Here is a 17,265-nt window from a genome sequence, read left to right on the forward strand (position 1 = left end):
ACTGGAATGCATCAACGACATCATCAAGTCGCCGACAAGCACCTCGGCTGCTCGGCACCACATCAACCTCGTATCCGCCTCACCGCGCTCGTTCACCACTCGACCTCGACCTCCCCTCCCCTCCCCTCCCCTCCCCTCCCCTCCCCTCCCCTCCCCTCCCCTCCCCTCCCCTCCCCTCCTCCCCCCTCCTCACATTGGTGATGTCGCAGGGCACGGCCATGGCCGCCCCCACGCGCCCCGCCGCCGCCGCGCAGTCGTCCACCACGTGCTGCAGCCGCGTGGGCTCGCGCGCCGCCACAACCACGTTGTAGCCCTTGCGCGCGAACACCAGTGCCGTGGCGCGGCCCACGCCCTGGGGTAGGAGGTGAGGGAGGAGGGAGGGGCGGGAGGTTGCGGGGGCGGGGGGTTCGCGGGGTTGCGGGGGTGCAAGGCTGGTGCTGAGAGGGGTTGGAGGGGGGTTGTTGGGGTGGTTTGCGATGTGGGTCGGTTTAGGCGTGCGTTGCAGGTGTGGTAGAGGAGGAGGCAGGCCTGTATAGGTAGAGGAACGACCTACCTCCCTGCCTGGCCACCGTTCGTCGTACCAGCTTTGACGCCAGCGTGCCGCTGCGCCCTCCCCCCTTTCCGCCCTCTCACCTTCCCTCAGTAGTGCCTTCCCTTCCTCCTTCCCCGGTGTTCCATCCGCCCCAACCCTTCCCGCCGCGCCTTGCCCCCCTCCTCCCGCCCCTGCGTTCCACCCAACCCACCTGCGTTCCACCCAACCCACCTGCGTTCCACCCAACCCACCTGCGATCCGCCGGTGATGACCACGGTGCGGCCTGTTGCCTTGAAGTTGCCCTCTATGGCTGGGGTGATGGCGGAGGAGGGCTGGGCCGCGGGGTTGGTGAGGAAGGGCGCCAGCACGCGAGGCGCGGCGTTGACGTTTGTGTTGTACGGCACGCGGTAGTTGGGCGACACGCCATTGGCAAGCGGGTTGTTGGGTTCGTTGGAGCCGTTGCCGTAGTTGCCGTTTCCGTTTCCGTTGGCATCGGCCCGAACCTGGAGGGGGTGGGGGTCGCGGGGATGGAGAAGTGGTGTGGGGGCAGGGTGAGGGGGAGGTGAGGATGTGGCTGTTTGGAGATGCGCGCAGGCTTGTGGCCCCAGTATTTTAGCGAGCCAGGCGGCCTTGGTAGTGCAGGAGGCAAGATGGAGGACAGGATGGGGAAGGCATCTCGCTTGCCAGGTGAGCAGGCGAGCGGGGGACCAAGGTATTGATGGGGTGTGGCAGCAAAATTAGGTGCCCATGAAGTAGCCCCTCAAGCCCCGCAACCGCCCAACCCGACCGTAGCCGCATGGGCCCAGCCAGACAAACCTGGACGCAGCGCCGAGTAATGGCTGGCCGCGCGCGCCCGTGCGCCAAGCCTGCGCAAGGGTCGACGAAGAAGGCATGCGGTGCGACTTAGTGCCATCACACCACTAATGAGACTATGAGCCGCCCCAGAATGTAGCATGCAATTCGGTTAAACGATTGATTGAGCATATAATGTCCCTAACGACAGAAACGCGCTGGGTCGCAGCGACCGCCGAGACACCGGTCCCACATGTGCGCCTTCCGTTTCTGCAACGCTGACCCAGCTCCTCACTTTGAGCCGGCGCGACTTGTCGCCCACGCATCTGTCCTTGAAGCATGGTTGCGTTAGCGGTCACAAGGGTCACGCTCGGCGCAATTCAACGAAAACTCCGGTGGTGAACGCCGCGATAGGCGCAGAATAACTTATGCGGCACGTGAGCTAAACTGTATTTCAAAGGAGTCCAGGCAACTTCGTTCGTGAGGGCTACGTAAGTTGTCAGGGCATGCACCATCGTGTCGCCACCCCCCCCCCCCGTACCCGCTCTTCCCCATCCACCGTCCACCAGTACCCAAGGCCTCAGCAAGTTCCACCGTGAGCGCCTACTCCTGGCCTAATCGCAAAAACATCCTACAAGTTCTTCAACAACCGTATACACACGCCAAGAGGGCCTGGCCCACCTCCTCATCCCCCCCCCCACTCCCTTAATGTACACCACTTGCCTACAGCAGGGTGTATCTATTTCTATCTCTATTTCACACGCCAAGAGAAGCTCACAACACGGGAAGTCGGCATGCGATTGTAATTTCCACCTCTCCCTCTCGCCTCTCGTGCACGCTTTGCGGCTGCTGCCGGGCCATGCCGGCCAAGAAAGACCCTGTGCTTCGCCCTACCGTCATGAGACCCTAGGAAAGATGCATTCCGCTACTAGGCCCTAAGATAAATGCACAGTATGTACGGCGGATACCCACACTCTCGAACAGCTAGCCAGCTCGTCAAGTCCTGGTCCAGCCATGCCGCTTAGCCGCTAGCTGCGCCTGGCCCGCTTGACCCCCGCATCCGTACACCACACCGCCACCGCGTCCATCAGCTCTATCATCAGGTCAGGCGCCTCTGACGCCAGGCGCTTGCGGCCGGCACCCGCCTCCGCCGCCACCTGCTCGTGGTGCTGCACGTACCACGCCTTCAGCTGCGCCAGCAGGCCGCCAAAGCCCTCGCCGCGCGTCTCACAGCAGCCCGCGGCCCACAGCAGCTTGTCAATCACCGTCGCGGCCGACACGGACTCCGCCACCACCGCCAGCGCCACACCAAGCAGCTCCGGCAGCAGCAGCCGGTCCGCCAGCTCAGCCACGCCGCACGCCTGATCGACCGCTACGGTGGCGCTCCCAGTGTACAGCCACCGCAGCAGCAGCGCGAAGGCGTCGGCGTCCGCATCCGGCAGCTCCAGCTCCGCCGCGCGCGCATCCGCAAAGCCGTCGCCCACCAGCCGCTGCCTGAAGTAGTCGCAGCGCGCGGACAGGATGCCGCGGTGGCAGTGGAAGCGGCGCTCGCTCACACGGACGGTGAGGTCTGCGGTGCCGTCGGGCTGCGCGTCCAGCAGCGCACCCAGGTCGGCGGGCAGGCTGCGCGGCGGCGGCGGCGCAGCTACAGCCGGTGCCGCTGCTGTAACAGGCATCTGTGGCAGTAGCGGCTGCAACCCGAGGTCCAGCAGAATGAGGCTGTCAGGTGCGCCGAGGGCCAGGAACCCGTTTGGCAGGACGGCGTGGCATGAAGCACACTCCAGCAACCCCGTCACGAGTGTCTCTACACGGCCTCCTGGTGACACACGGCACAGGCGGTCAGAATACACGACGTAAATGGATCCTTCGGCGTCCACGGCTTGCGCATTGCCCTGCAAGTCCCCAAACTCTAACTCAGGCCTCGCGCCCGGACCGGCATCAGTCAGCTCCAGGCGTTGCAAGGCCAGTGGTGTCGCCGCGCCGCCGGAAGCAGCAGCAGCTGCAGTTGCAGGCGCAGGTGCCGGCAGGACAGACTGCGGCGGCGGCAGTGGGAGCGGCAGGCGGTAGAAACCGTCCTTTATGGCGTACACCACCCACCCGCCGCCTGCACCGCCACCGCCGCCGATGCTACTGCCGTTGCAGCTGCTTGCGCCCTGACCATCCCCCGCAGCAGGCCCCTGCTGCTCCTGCGGCTGCGGCTGCGATGACACGCGGGATGCGCTGTATAGGTAGTCAGGTACGCCTGTCAACAAAGTTGTGACCGTGACTGCCGATGCGGCTGCTACTGCCCCTCCCGCTGCTGCGGCCGTGCCAGCGGGCATCCGGGGACCTGCCGCCGTGCCACCTGTAGCGGCAGCAGTGATACCCGCCCACTGCCATGATGCTGGAAGCTGCAGCCTCCGGATGCGACGTAAATTACCTCCATCGACGACCAACAGGCTACCGGCGCCGTCGGACACAAGCGTGTGCGGCCAATAGAAACGGGCCGCTGGGCCCTCGCCGTCCGCTTCGCCTTCTTCCAGTATGCTTCCCGCCACCAGCTCCACCTCATCGCCCAGCAGCTTCAGCACTGCCTTACCGCACACAAAGTACAGCGCGGCCGACCAGGGGTCCCAGCAGAAATCGTTGAAATCCCTGCGTTCGCTGTTGAAGCACCGCCGTGGCCCGGCGCCACTGCCGCCTGCCCAGAACAGGTCGATGGGATCGCCTAGCGAGAAGCCCCAGCGCGCATCGGTTCCGAGCAGCGGGCGCAGAACCGCATCGCACACCAAAGCCTGCACACGCTGCTCGTTGCTAGGGTCCAGTCGCAGAAATACATCGTCTAAATTATTTCCCAATGGTAATTTGCAGCCTGCAACGTTTTGCAGGTACTGCATTATCTGATAGCTCTTTCACAGTTTTTCAGGACAGCTTGGTACGCTTGGACATAGCATGCTTGAGGAATGACAGAAATGTACATGCGCTGCGCGTAGCAATTTCTGAGCGCCCGTCCCATGAGCATGAGCATTTACATGGCGTCGTAGTCCATGCGGCCCCACTAACTCCTATGAGTCCGGAGGCGCATATAGCAGAACAAAACAGGTTCAGTCCGCTCAATCGCCCCGCAGTATGCTAGTACGCAGAGTCTGCACTGAGTACAGGAACTCCCGCCGATGGTCACATCTGGAAGCTCCACCGGCCAGAAGCCCAGAACCAGCCCCCAGACCCGGAACAAACCTGTTCTCGGCCCCCCCCCCTTCCCCCAGTGCTTCGCAGTTGGACGCGGCGGTGTTTTGCACATACAGCCTACTTGACATGGACAGCACCGCATGCTACACCGTGCGCGCCACCTTGCCGCACACCAACGACATTTGTTGACGCACACATCTGGAAGATCTGGACGCCCCAACACTGGACGCCCCAACAGCCGCACAGACATACCAGCCGCATCCAGCTCCCCAGAAACCACTCCTGTGTCCCCAGAGCGGTTATGAGGTCCAATGCGGATCTCCCTGTTTCCGCTGCAAGTAGGCTACTGATGGTTTCCGCTCGAGCGCAGCGAGTTGTCGGAAACCAAGGTTTCCTGCGTTCGGAGTGTACGTTGTTGTGGGCCCCGAAGGGGCGTGGCGTGTGTGTTTGTTCATTGGGGCCCATGCGCCGCATGGGCGGTGGGCCCGGTTTAGTAGCGGAGCGCGGGGTCGCGCTCGCTACTTTGCGAGTTTCCTTCTGTCAGTACTGACTACCGTCGTCCCTGACTGCGCGGTCTGCGTGGTCACACGGCGGTTCGGGCTCGCCCTCCCAACCCCGCACGAAGACCGCAGTTCTCTGCTTGCAGGTACCCTCCCCGGCGGCGGAGCCGCCCTCACAACTTGTAACATGACGCAATGCATGGAAAGATATGCAGAATGACAAGCGCGGCCACCTTCTCAGAACAGCCCAGCCGCCTGCACACAGAGCAAGTTGCAACAGCGGCTGTGTGGTCAGTGCCCCAGTGAAGGAGTGTGGCCGTGTAGGGAGTTGTGAGGGCAATGATAAGTGACTTGTCATATGGTAACCACAATGCCCAGGACTTGCGGGTACCATACCGTAGTGCGCTTGCAGGTGCCTGGGGACTCCGCCCTCCTGCCGACCCCCCAAACACCACCACCAACCCCACACGAACCCGCTTCCCACCACCCCCTGCTTCCAACTGCTTTCAAGCTCCCCCTCCCACCTGCTTGAGCTTGTTCCGCCGCCAGGCCGGCAGCGCCACAAACTCCTGGTACGACAGCCCACCGCCACTGCCGCCGCCGCCGCCGCCGCCGCCACAAGCACCTGCGATCGGGCCGAACGCCGCCGCCCAGTCGTCCGCGCCGAGCCACTGCTCCCTGCAGCCGCCGTCCACGTCGGGCGGCCACGTCAGCCCGGGCGCCAGTGCTGCCAGCGGGTAGCACACCGGCCGGCCTGGGGAGGGGCAGGAGGGAGGGGGAGCGAGGGAGGGTGGAGGGGGGAAGGCGTTCTTATTGCGACTTGAACCGAGACCCAGAACCCAGCCTGGCTGTCGTTTCCAGTCCCGAGAGGGGGATGGGACATACGGGGGCGACCGTGACCGTGACAGTGTGGCAGCACGTGCCTCCCGCCGGGTGACAAGGCCAAGGCGAAATGAATGCCACCACAACACAACGCCCACCATATACCATACCAGACGTGCTGTCTTATGCATTCTGCGTGCTGCATCCGTGGCCTCTTCTTCTTGCCACCTTGATCGTGTCAACCCCATCTCCCCGGTGTCAACCCTGGCCCCCTGTCAACCGTCTCACCCGCCACGGACGTCTCCTGCCGCGGCGCTGCGGCCTCCGCCGGCGGGGCCTGGCGCTCCCGCACTCGGCCCAGTCCCGCCTTTATGGAGGCCAGGCAGGACCGCTGCTCCGCCAGCGCGGCCTGTGGAGGGAAGGGGGGCACAGCCTGACAGTAGCCCCTTGAGTGACCCCCCCCTGCATTCCAAATGCCTCACTCATGCCGTGTCTCCCCCCTCCGGCCCCCCTCCCCCTCCGGCCCCCCTCCTTCCCCCTACCGCTAGGCTGTCGTGCACGTCCGGCCCCAGGCAGGCCCGCAGTGTGGCCGCATCACGCAGCCCCACCAGCGTCTCAAAGCTGCAGCAGGCCAGTGCGGGGGGTCGGGTCGGGTCGGGTCAGGTCGGGTTGTAAGGAAGGATGATATGCGAGTTGCGGGTGATGGCCAGGAGCGAAAGGTGCTTTGGTTGCTGTTCCTTTGAAAGGCGCAGGTGAGGCAGCAGGTCTGCAAGTAGCGGTTCTTATACGGTAGCGGCCCACGTGTGCGGCCCCATCCCACCCCCCTTGGCCCAATCCGGCCCCATCCCGCCCCGGATCCGGCCCCCATCCCGCCCCGGATCCGGGCCCCATCCGGCCCTATGCCGCCTGTACTGCCCCGCCCCGCCCCTCGCCTACCTGTTGACGGCGTAGCGCAGGCGGGCGGCCGCTATGGGTGCGAACGCGGCGCCCTCCACCCCCCGCGCCAACGCCAGGAGCTCGCAGCAGTTGTGGACCGATGAGATGCGGCGCAGGATGACCTGAGAATGGGGGTGGGGGTGGGGGGCAGTGGGGGACGGGCGGGGGGGGAGCTGAGGGGTTGGTGAAAGGTAGACAGGTCAAATGATGTCAGGGTGAGAGTGGTGGTGCTGGGCAGAGGGCGAGAGGGGCATGAGATAGGGTGTTGGTCTGGTCCAGGGGGCGGCAGGGAATGCGGCAGGCGGGAGGGTCTGGGGAAGCAAGGGCGGATGTGGGCTGCTGCACGGCCCAGCCACGGCCGGCCCAGCCACGGCACGGCGTACACACGGCACACGTGTTGCCCCCGGTCAAGCACAAATGAAGGCACGCAGCCACTCACCCGGTCACAAACTTACTGCAGGCACCGTGGCTCCGATGGCAGCGCCCCTGCCGCTGTTTGCACCTCCGCCTCCGCCCCCTCCTGCGTTGCCGTGTCGTGTCTGCTGGCCTATCCCTCCCCACCCAACGGCCAACGAACGGCCCGCCAGTAGAGGCAGTAGAGGCTCCAACGGTGGCGGCCACTGCCGAGCCCCGTCGACCTCTCCCTCGCCGCCTCGAACGCTGGGTCTCCGCAACCGCCGAGACACCGGCCCTGCCCCCAGGCGCCCCGGCTTCCATGCCTGCAACGCCGACCCAGGTCCTCACATTGAGCCGGGCCAGGGTACTTCTAGCGGCGCGTGAGCTAAGCTGTGTTTCAAAGGAGTCCAGGAAACTTAGTTCGTGAGGCTACGTAAGTTGTCAGGGCATGCACCATCGTGTCGCCCCCCCCCCACGTACCCGCTCTTCCCGAGACACCGTCCACTAGTACCCAAGGCCTCAGCAAGTTCCACCGTAAGCGCCTACTTCATTCTGGCCTAATCGCCAAAACATCCTACGAGTTCTTCAACAACCGTGTCCACATGCCAACAGACCTAAACTGAAGCTCACAACACGGGAAGTCGGCATGCGATTGTAGTTTCCACCTCTCCCTCTCACCTCTCGTGCACGCTTTGCGGCTGCTGCCGGGCCATGGCGGCCAAGAAAGACCCTGCTGTGCTTCGCTCTAGACCCTAAGAAAGATGCATTCCGCTGCTAGGCCCTAAGATGAATGCACTGTATGTACGGCGGATACCCACACTCTCGAACAGCTAGCCAGCCCGTCAGTCCTGGTGCAGCCATGCCGCATAGCCGCTAGCTGCGCCTGGCCCGCTTGGCCCCCGCATCCGTACACCACACCGCCACCGCGTCCATCAGCTCTATCATCAGCTCAGGCGCCTCTGACACCAGGCGCTTGCGGCCGGCACCCGCCTCCGCCGCCACCTGTTCGTGGTGCTGCACGTACCACGCCTTCAGCTGCGCCAGCAGGCCGCCAAAGCCCTCGCCGCGCGTCTCACAGCAGCCCGCGGCCCACAGCAGCTTGTCAATCACCGTCGCGGCCGACACGGACTCCGCCACCACCGCCAGCGCCACACCAAGCAGCTCCGGCAGCAGCAGCCGGTCCGCCAGCTCAGCCACGCCGCACGCCTGATCGACCGCTATGGTGGCGGTCCCAGTGTACAGCCACCGCAGCAGCAGCGCGAAGGCGTCGGCGTCCGTATCCGGCAGCTCCAGCTCCGCCGCGCGCGCATCCGCAAAGCCGTCGCCCACCAGCCGCTGCCTGAAGTAGTCGCAGCGCGCGGACAGGATGCCGCGGTGGCAGTGGAAGCGGCGCTCGCCCACACGGACGGTGAGGTCTGCGGTGCCGTCGGGCTGCGCGTCCAGCAGCGCACCCAGGTCGGCGGGCAGGCTGCGCGGCGGCGGCGGCGCAGCTACAGCCGCTGCTGCTGCTGCTGTAACAGGCATCTGTGGCAGTAGCGGCTGCAACCCGAGGTCCAGCAGAATGAGACTGCCTTCGCCGAGGGCCAGGAACCCGTTTGGCAGGACGGCGTAGCATGAAGCACGCTCCGGCAACCCCGTCACAAGCGTCTCTACACGGCCTCCTATTGACACGCGGCAAAGGCGGTCAGAATCCACGATGTAAATGGATCCTTCGGCGTCCATAGCGTGCTCAAAGCCCCGCAAGTTCCTAAACGGTACCTCAGCCCCCGCGCCCGGACCGGCATCAGTCAGCTCCAGGCGTTGCAAGGCCAGTGGTGGCGCCGCGCCTCCGGGAGCAGCAGCAGCTGCAGGCGCAGGTGCCGGCGGGACAGGCTGCGGCGGCGGCAGTGGGAGCGGCAGGCGGTAGAAACCGTCGTGTACGGTGTACACCATCCACCCGCCGACGGCACCGCCACTCATGCCACCGCCACTCATGCCGCCGCCTTCGCTGCTGCCGCCGCCGCTGCTAGTGTTGTTGCCGTTGCTTTTCCCCTGGCCACCCCACGCAGCGGGCCCCTGCTGCTCCTGCGGCTGCGATGGCACGCGGGATGCGCTGTATAGGTAGTCAGGTGCGTCTGTCAACAAAGTTGTGACCGTGACTGCCGATGCGGCTGCTACTGCCCCTCCCGCTGCTGCGGCCGTGCCAGCGGGCATGCGGGAACCTGCCGCCGTGCCACCCGTGGCGGCAGCTGCGATACCTGCACACCGCCATGATGCTGGAAGCTGCAGCCTCCGGATGCGCTTACTGCCACGTTCATCGACGACCAACAGGCTACCGGCGCCGTCGGACACCAGCGCGTGCGGCAAATGGAAACGGGCCGCTGGGCCCTCGCCGTCTGCTTCGCCTTCTTCTTGTATGCTTCCCGCCACCAGCTCCACCTCATCGCCCAGCAGCTTCAGCACTGCGTGGCCGCACACAAAGTACAAGCCTGCGGCTTGAGGGGGCCGTAGCTCAGGCCGTGGGGGTTGGGGTGCTTGGGGTGCGGAGGGGTCGGGGGGAAGGGAAGCGGGTGCGGAGGGAGTTGGATCTGCCCGCCCCATGGCATGCGGCGGGCACTGCGAATTGCTGGGCGCGGGGCAGTGAGGAAGAAGCTGAAAGTGTGTGTGAAGAAATAGTTGCTAGGGTGGACCGCGCAGGCTATATGAGCGCGTTGGAAGTTACATTCACATTCGCAATAACAGCAATTGACGCGGGAGCCGATGAGTGCCAACGCTGCAGTGGATGTAAGTAAACCCGAAACAATACGGGGTGCAAGGGTCGGGAACACGTGCGGGGCCGTGGGGCGGGGAAGAGGGGGGAGGCCGGGAGGGTGGGCAGGACGAGTGCAAAGGCGTGGCGGGGGCCCGCCGTCAACGCAGCCAAATAACACAGCGAGTGTGTGCGTCTAGAGTAAGCGCGTATGGCTGAGAGATGTGTGCGCTAGTGGCGCCCCCTGATAACCGCAAAGGCGTGGCTAGTGCAGAGGGGGCGGGCCCATCGGTGGCCTGCCGTCAACGCGGCCAAACACATCCCGCCCCAGCCAGGGCGTGCGGCTAGACATGTGTCCCCGAGTGGCGCCCCCTGATGCGTGCAAAGACACCGCTAGTGCAGAGGGGGCGGGCGCATCGGTGGCCCGCTGTCACAGCGGCCAAACACATCCCGCCCCAGCCAGGGCGTGCGGCTAGACATGTCTGCGCTAGTGGCGCCCCCTGATAAGTGCAAAGGCGTGGCTAGTGCAAAGGGTGAGCGTGCGGGGGCGTGCCGTGAACGTGCCCAAAGTACAGAGCCAGTGCGTGCGGCTAGAGTAAGCCCGTATGGCTGAGAGAGGTGTCCCCGAGTGGCGCCCCTTGATGCGTGCAAAGGCACGGCTAGTGCCCAGGGCACGGGCGCATCTGTGGCCCGCTGTCACAGCGGCCAAACACATCCCGCCCCAGCCAGGGCGTGCGGCTAGACACGTCTGCGCTCGTGGCGCCCCCTGATAAGTGCAAAGGCGTGGCTAGTGCAAAAGGTGAGCGTGCGGGGGCGTGCCGTGAACGTGCCCAAAGTACAAAGCCAGTGCGTGCGGCTAGAGTAAGCCCGTATGGCTGAGAGATGTGTGCGCTAGTGGCGCCCCTTGATGCGTGCAAAGGCACGGCTAGTGCCCAGGGCACGGGCGCATCTGTGGCCCGCTGTCAAAGCGGCCAAACAAGTCCCCCAGGGCGTGCGGCTAGAGTACATCCGTATGGCTGAGAGGTGTGTCCCCGAGTGGCGCCCCCTGATGCGTGCAAAGACACCGCTAGTGCAGAGGGGGCGGGCGCATCGGTGGCCCGCTGTCACAGCGGCCAAAGAATACAGCCAGGGCGTGCGTCTAGAGTAAGCGCGTATGGCTGAGAGATGTGTGCGCTAGTGGCGCCCCCTGATAACCGCAAAGGCGTGGCTAGTGCAGAGGGGGCGGGCCCATCGGTGGCCTGCCGTCAACGCGGCCAAACACATCCCGCCCCAGCCAGGGCGTGCGGCTAGACATGTGTCCCCGAGTGGCGCCCCCTGATAAGTGCAAAGGCGTGGCTAGTGCAGAGGGGGCGGGCCCATCGGTGGCCCGCCGTCAACGCGGCCAAACACGCCCCGCACCAGGGCGTGCGGCTAGAGTGAGAATGCGTGGCTGAGTGGTGCGTTCGATAGTGGCGCGCACTGATTCGTGCAAAGGCGTGGCTAGTGCAAAGGGTGAGTGTGCAGCGGAGGCGTGCCGTGAACGAGACCAAAGTACAAAGCCCGTGCGTGCGGCTAGAGTAAGCCCGTATGGCTGAGAGATGTGTGCGCTAGTGGCGCCCCTTGATGCGTGCAAAGGCACAGCTAGTGCCCAGGGCACGGGCGCATCTGTGGCCCGCTGTCAAAGCGGCCAAACAAGTCCCCCAGGGCGTGCGGCTAGAGTACATCCGTATGGCTGAGAGGTGTGTCCCCGAGTGGCGCCCCCTGATGCGTGCAAAGACACCGCTAGTGCAGAGGGGGCGGGCGCATCGGTGGCCCGCTGTCACAGCGGCCAAAGAATACAGCCAGGGCGTGCGGCTAGACATGTGTGCGCTAGTGGCGCCCCCTGATAAGTGCAAAGGCGTGGCTAGTGCAGAGGGGGCGGGCCCATCGGTGGCCCGCCGTCAACGCGGCCAAACACGCCCCGCACCAGGGCGTGCGGCTAGAGTGAGAATGCGTGGCTGAGTGGTACGTTCGATCGCGGCGCGCACTGATTCGTGCAAAGGCGTGGCTAGTGCAGAGGGTGAGTGTGCAGCGGAGGCGTGCCGTGAACGAGACCAAAGTACAAAGCCAGTGCGTGCGGCTAGAGTAAGCCCGTATGGCTGAGAGATGTGTGCGCTAGTGGCGCCCCTTGATGCGTGCAAAGGCACGGCTAGTGCCCAGGGCACGGGCGCATCTGTGGCCCGCTGTCAAAGCGGCCAAACAAGTCCCCCAGGGCGTGCGGCTAGAGTACATCCGTATGGCTGAGAGGTGTGTCCCCGAGTGGCGCCCCCTGATGCGTGCAAAGACACCGCTAGTGCAGCGGGGGGCGGGCGCATCGGTAGCCCGCTGTCACAGCGGCCCAACACGCCCCGCCCCACGGCGTGCGGCTAGAGGTGTCTGCGCTGGTGGCGCCTCCTGATAGGTGCAAAAGGCGTGGCTAGTGCAGATGGGGCGGGCCCATCGGTGGCCCGCCGTCAACGCGGCCAAACACGCCCCGCACCAGGGCGTGCGGCTAGAGATGTGTGCGCTGGTGGCGCACTCTGATAAGTGCAAAGGCGTGGCTAGTGCCGAGGTGGCTGGGGCGCATCGGTGGCCCGCTGTCACAGCGGCCAAACACATCCCGCCCCAGCGAGGACGTGCGGCTAGACATGTGTGCGCTAGTGGCGCCCCCTGATGCGTGCAAAGACACCGCTAGTGCAGAGGGGGCGGGCGCATCGGTGGCCCGCTGTCAAAGCGGCCAAACACATCCCGCCCCAGCCAGGGCGTGCGGCTAGAGGTGTCTGCGCTGGTGGCGCCCCCTGACAAGCGCAAAAGCGTGGCTAGTGCAGAGGGTGAGTGTGCTGGGGCGTGCCGTGAACGTGACCAAAGTACAAAGCCAGTGTGTGCGGTTAGAGGAAGCGCGTATGGCTGAGAGGTGTGTGCACTAGTGGCGCCCCCTGATAAGTGCAAAGGCGTGGCTAGTGCAGAGGGGGCGGGCCCATCGGTGGCCCGCCGTCAACGCGGCCAAACACGCCCCGCACCAGGGCGTGCGGCTAGAGTGAGAATGCGTGGCTGAGTGGTGCGTTCGATCGCGGCGCGCACTGATTCGTGCAAAGGCGTGGCTAGTGCAAAGGGTGAGTGTGCAGCGGAGGCATGCCGTGCACGAGACCAAAGTACAAAGCCAGTGCGTGCGGCTAGAGTAAGCCCGTATGGCTGAGAGAGGTGTGCGCTAGTGGCGCCCCTTGATGCGTGCAAAGGCACGGCTAGTGCCCAGGGCACGGGCGCATCTGTGGCCCGCTGTCAAAGCGGCCAAACAAGTCCCCCAGGGCGTGCGGCTAGAGTACATCCGTATGGCTGAGAGGTGTGTCCCCGAGTGGCGCCCCCTGATGCGTGCAAAGACACCGCTAGTGCAGCGGGGGGCGGGCGCATCGGTAGCCCGCTGTCACAGCGGCCCAACACGCCCCGCCCCAGGGCGTGCGGCTAGAGGTGTCTGCGCTGGTGGCGCCTCCTGATAGGTGCAAAAGGCGTGGCTAGTGCAGATGGGGCGGGCCCATCGGTGGCCCGCCGTCAACGCGGCCAAACACGCCCCGCACCAGGGCGTGCGGCTAGAGATGTGTGCGCTGGTGGCGCACTCTGATAAGTGCAAAGGCGTGGCTAGTGCCGAGGTGGCTGGGGCGCATCGGTGGCCCGCTGTCACAGCGGCCAAACACATCCCGCCCCAGCGAGGACGTGCGGCTAGACATGTGTGCGCTAGTGGCGCCCCCTGATGCGTGCAAAGACACCGCTAGTGCAGAGGGGGCGGGCGCATCGGTGGCCCGCTGTCAAAGCGGCCAAACACATCCCGCCCCAGCCAGGGCGTGCGGCTAGAGGTGTCTGCGCTGGTGGCGCCCCCTGACAAGCGCAAAAGCGTGGCTAGTGCAGAGGGTGAGTGTGCTGGGGCGTGCCGTGAACGTGACCAAAGTACAAAGCCAGTGTGTGCGGTTAGAGGAAGCGCGTATGGCTGAGAGGTGTGTGCACTAGTGGCGCCCCCTGATACCCCTGATAAGTGCAAAGGCGTGGCTAGTGCAGAGGGGGCGGGCCCATCGGTGGCCCGCCGTCAACGCGGCCAAACACGCCCCGCACCAGGGCGTGCGGCTAGAGTGAGAATGCGTGGCTGAGTGGTGCGTTCGATCGCGGCGCGCACTGATTCGTGCAAAGGCGTGGCTAGTGCAGAGGGTGAGTGTGCAGCGGAGGCATGCCGTGCACGAGACCAAAGTACAAAGCCAGCTAGTGCCCAGGGCACGGGCGCATCTGTGGCCCGCTGTCACAGCGGCCAAACACATCCCGCCCCAGCCAGGGCGTGCGGCTAGACATGTCTGCGCTAGTGGCGCCCCCTGATAAGTGCAAAGGCGTGGCTAGTGCAAAGGGTGAGCGTGCGGGGGCGTGCCGTGAACGTGCCCAAAGTACAGAGCCAGTGCGTGCGGCTAGAGTAAGCCCGTATGGCTGAGAGAGGTGTCCCCGAGTGGCGCCCCCTGATGCGTGCAAAGGCACAGCTAGTGCCCAGGGCACGGGCGCATCTGTGGCCCGCTGTCACAGCGGCCAAACACATCCCGCCCCAGCCAGGGCGTGCGGCTAGACATGTCTGCGCTAGTGGCGCCCCCTGATAAGTGCAAAGGCGTGGCTAGTGCAAAGGGTGAGCGTGCGGGGGCGTGCCGTGAACGTGCCCAAAGTACAAAGCCAGTGCGTGCGGCTAGAGTAAGCCCGTATGGCTGAGAGATGTGTGCGCTAGTGGCGCCCCTTGATGCGTGCAAAGGCACGGCTAGTGCCCAGGGCACGGGCGCATCTGTGGCCCGCTGTCAAAGCGGCCAAACACGTCCCCCAGGGCGTGCGGCTAGAGTACATCCGTATGGCTGGGAGGTGTGTCCCCGAGTGGCGCCCCCTGATAAGTGCAAAGACACCGCTAGTGCAGAGGGGGCGGGCGCATCGGTGGCCCGCTGTCAACGCGGCCAAACACGCCCCGCACCAGGGCGTGCGGCTAGCGTGAGAATGCGTGGCTGAGTGGTGCGTTCGATCGCGGCGCGCACTGATTCGTGCAAAGGCGTGGCTAGTGCAGAGGGTGAGTGTGCAGCGGAGGCGTGCCGTGCACGAGACCAAAGTACAAAGCCAGCTAGTGCCCAGGGCACGGGCGCATCTGTGGCCCGCTGTCACAGCGGCCAAACACATCCCGCCCCAGCCAGGGCGTGCGGCTAGACATGTCTGCGCTAGTGGCGCCCCCTGATAAGTGCAAAGGCGTGGCTAGTGCAAAGGGTGAGCGTGCGGGGGCGTGCCGTGAACGTGCCCAAAGTACAAAGCCAGTGCGTGCGGCTAGAGTAAGCCCGTATGGCTGAGAGATGTGTGCGCTAGTGGCGCCCCTTGATGCGTGCAAAGGCACAGCTAGTGCCCAGGGCACGGGCGCATCTGGGCCCGCTGTCACAGCGGCCAAACACATCCCGCCCCAGCCAGGGCGTGCGGCTAGACATGTCTGCGCTAGTGGCGCCCCCTGATAAGTGCAAAGGCGTGGCTAGTGCAAAGGGTGAGCGTGCGGGGGCGTGCCGTGAACGTGCCCAAAGTACAAAGCCAGTGCGTGCGGCTAGAGTAAGCCCGTATGGCTGAGAGATGTGTGCGCTAGTGGCGCCCCTTGATGCGTGCAAAGGCACGGCTAGTGCCCAGGGCACGGGCGCATCTGTGGCCCGCTGTCAAAGCGGCCAAACAAGTCCCCCAGGGCGTGCGGCTAGAGTACATCCGTATGGCTGAGAGGTGTGTCCCCGAGTGGCGCCCCCTGATGCGTGCAAAGACACCGCTAGTGCAGAGGGGGCGGGCGCATCGGTGGCCCGCTGTCACAGCGGCCAAACACATCCCGCCCCAGCCAGGGCGTGCGGCTAGACATGTGTGCGCTAGTGGCGCCCCCTGATAAGTGCAAAGGCGTGGCTAGTGCAAAGGGTGAGTGTGCTGGGGCGTGCCGTGAACGTGCCCAAAGTACAAAGCCAGTGCGTGCGGCTAGAGTAAGCCCGTATGGCTGAGAGATGTGTGCGCTAGTGGCGCCCCTTGATGCGTGCAAAGGCACGGCTAGTGCCCAGGGCACGGGCGCATCTGTGGCCCGCTGTCAAAGCGGCCAAACAAGTCCCCCAGGGCGTGCGGCTAGAGTACATCCGTATGGCTGAGAGGTGTGTCCCCGAGTGGCGCCCCCTGATGCGTGCAAAGACACCGCTAGTGCAGCGGGGGGCGGGCGCATCGGTAGCCCGCTGTCACAGCGGCCCAACACGCCCCGCACCAGGACGTGCGGCTAGAGGTGTCTGCGCTGGTGGCGCCTCCTGATAGGTGCAAAAGGCGTGGCTAGTGCAGATGGGGCGGGCCCATCGGTGGCCCGCCGTCAACGCGGCCAAACATGCCCCGCACCAGGGCGTGCGGCTAGAGATGTATGCGCTAGTGGCGCACTCTGATAAGTGCAAAGGCGTGGCTAGTGCCGAGGTGGCGGGGGCGCATCGGTGGCCCGCTGTCACAGCGGCCAAAGAATACAGCCAGTGCGTGCGGCTAGAGGAAGCGCGTATGGGTGTTAGGTGTGTGCGCTAGCGGCGCCCCCTGATGAAAGCAAAGGCTTGGCTAGTGCCGAGGGTGTGTGCGGGGGCGTGCCGTCAACGCGACCAAAGAATGCGGCCAGTGTCAATTCGCAACTTCCGCTACAAATTGTCTTGCCCCCGTGCCGCCTGCAAGCCCACACCGCCTTCCATTCTGGCCTACGTACGCTTTAGCCCCGCACCGCAACAGCCCGGGCGTGCGCCTAGAGCGAGAACGCGTTGCTTGGTGGTGTGTGCGCTGGTGGCGACCACTGATGTGTGCAAATGCGTGGCTACTGCAGAGTATTGTGTGCGGGGTCCCGCCGTCAACTAGGCCAAAGGACACAGCCAGTGCGTGCGGCTAGAGGAAGCGCGCATGGCTGAGAGGTGTGTGCGCTAGCGGCGCCCCCTGATGAATGCCAAGGCGTGGCTAGTGCAGAGTATGTGTGTGCGGGGGCCCGCCGTCAGCGCGGCCAAAGAACATCCCCAGGGCGTGCTGCTAGAGTAAGAATGCGTGGCTGAGAGGTGTGTGCGCCAGCGGCGCCCTCTGATTGGTGCAAAGGCGTGGCCTGTGCTGAGGGGGCGGGCGCATCGGGGGCCCGCCGTCAACGTGACCAAAGATCACAGCCAGTGCGGCTAGAGTAAGCGCGTATGGCTGAGTGGTGTGTGCGCTAGTGGCGCGCACTGATGACTGATGAGTGCAAAGGCAAGTGGCTAGTGCAATGCCAGGCAAGTGAGCGTGGTGTGTGCCAGGTGGCGAGGCAGGTGCGCAGGTGCTAACCGTCCATAGTATTCCTTATCACAGTAGTGATAAGAATAGTGATTAGAATAGTACCTGAGCGT

At 65.0% G+C, this 17,265-nt stretch overlaps 4 protein-coding genes across 5 annotated transcripts in view; all 4 read right to left on the reverse strand.

Moving 5' to 3' along the window:
- Positions 1-1,766, reverse strand: part of CHLRE_14g610501v5 (uncharacterized protein) — a 6,078-nt gene extending 4,312 nt beyond the window's left edge. Inside the window, exons 1-4 of the mRNA XM_043069969.1 lie at positions 1,620-1,766; positions 1,349-1,398; positions 784-1,035; positions 194-352 (exon numbers count right to left, since the gene is read on the reverse strand). Of these exons, the coding sequence (XP_042916642.1) occupies positions 194-352; positions 784-1,035; positions 1,349-1,398; positions 1,620-1,665 (507 nt within the window). The 5' untranslated portion in view covers positions 1,666-1,766. The remainder of the gene's footprint in view (positions 1-193; positions 353-783; positions 1,036-1,348; positions 1,399-1,619) is intronic.
- A 54-nt stretch (positions 1,767-1,820) lies between these two features.
- Positions 1,821-4,266, reverse strand: CHLRE_14g610550v5 (uncharacterized protein). The gene has a single exon (XM_043069970.1). The coding sequence runs from the start codon at positions 4,198-4,200 to the stop codon at positions 2,353-2,355; it is 1,848 nt and encodes a 615-aa protein (XP_042916643.1). The 5' UTR covers positions 4,201-4,266; the 3' UTR covers positions 1,821-2,352.
- A 53-nt stretch (positions 4,267-4,319) lies between these two features.
- CHLRE_14g610566v5 (uncharacterized protein) lies at positions 4,320-7,566 on the reverse strand. Of its 2 annotated transcripts, none has more exons than XM_043069972.1 (7): positions 7,410-7,566; positions 7,190-7,200; positions 6,751-6,872; positions 6,357-6,435; positions 6,103-6,223; positions 5,517-5,746; positions 4,320-5,247 (listed from the first exon to the last, which is right to left on the reverse strand). In XM_043069972.1, the coding sequence occupies exons 1-7, from the start codon at positions 7,465-7,467 to the stop codon at positions 5,230-5,232; spliced, it is 639 nt and encodes a 212-aa protein (XP_042916644.1). In that variant the 5' UTR covers positions 7,468-7,566; the 3' UTR covers positions 4,320-5,229. The 2 variants fall into 2 exon arrangements, with proteins under 2 accessions (XP_042916644.1, XP_042916645.1); XM_043069971.1 differs by lacking the exon at positions 7,190-7,200 and adding an exon at positions 7,206-7,270.
- Positions 7,567-7,630: 64 nt separating this feature from the next.
- Positions 7,631-9,906, reverse strand: CHLRE_14g610582v5 (uncharacterized protein). Its single transcript, XM_043069973.1, has one exon. The coding sequence runs from the start codon at positions 9,724-9,726 to the stop codon at positions 8,020-8,022; it is 1,707 nt and encodes a 568-aa protein (XP_042916646.1). The 5' UTR covers positions 9,727-9,906; the 3' UTR covers positions 7,631-8,019.
- Positions 9,907-17,265: the final 7,359 nt, after the last annotated feature.

This window comes from Chlamydomonas reinhardtii, chromosome 14 (assembly GCF_000002595.2).
Source record: "Chlamydomonas reinhardtii strain CC-503 cw92 mt+ chromosome 14, whole genome shotgun sequence".
Lineage (NCBI taxonomy): Eukaryota > Viridiplantae > Chlorophyta > Chlorophyceae > Chlamydomonadales > Chlamydomonadaceae > Chlamydomonas > Chlamydomonas reinhardtii.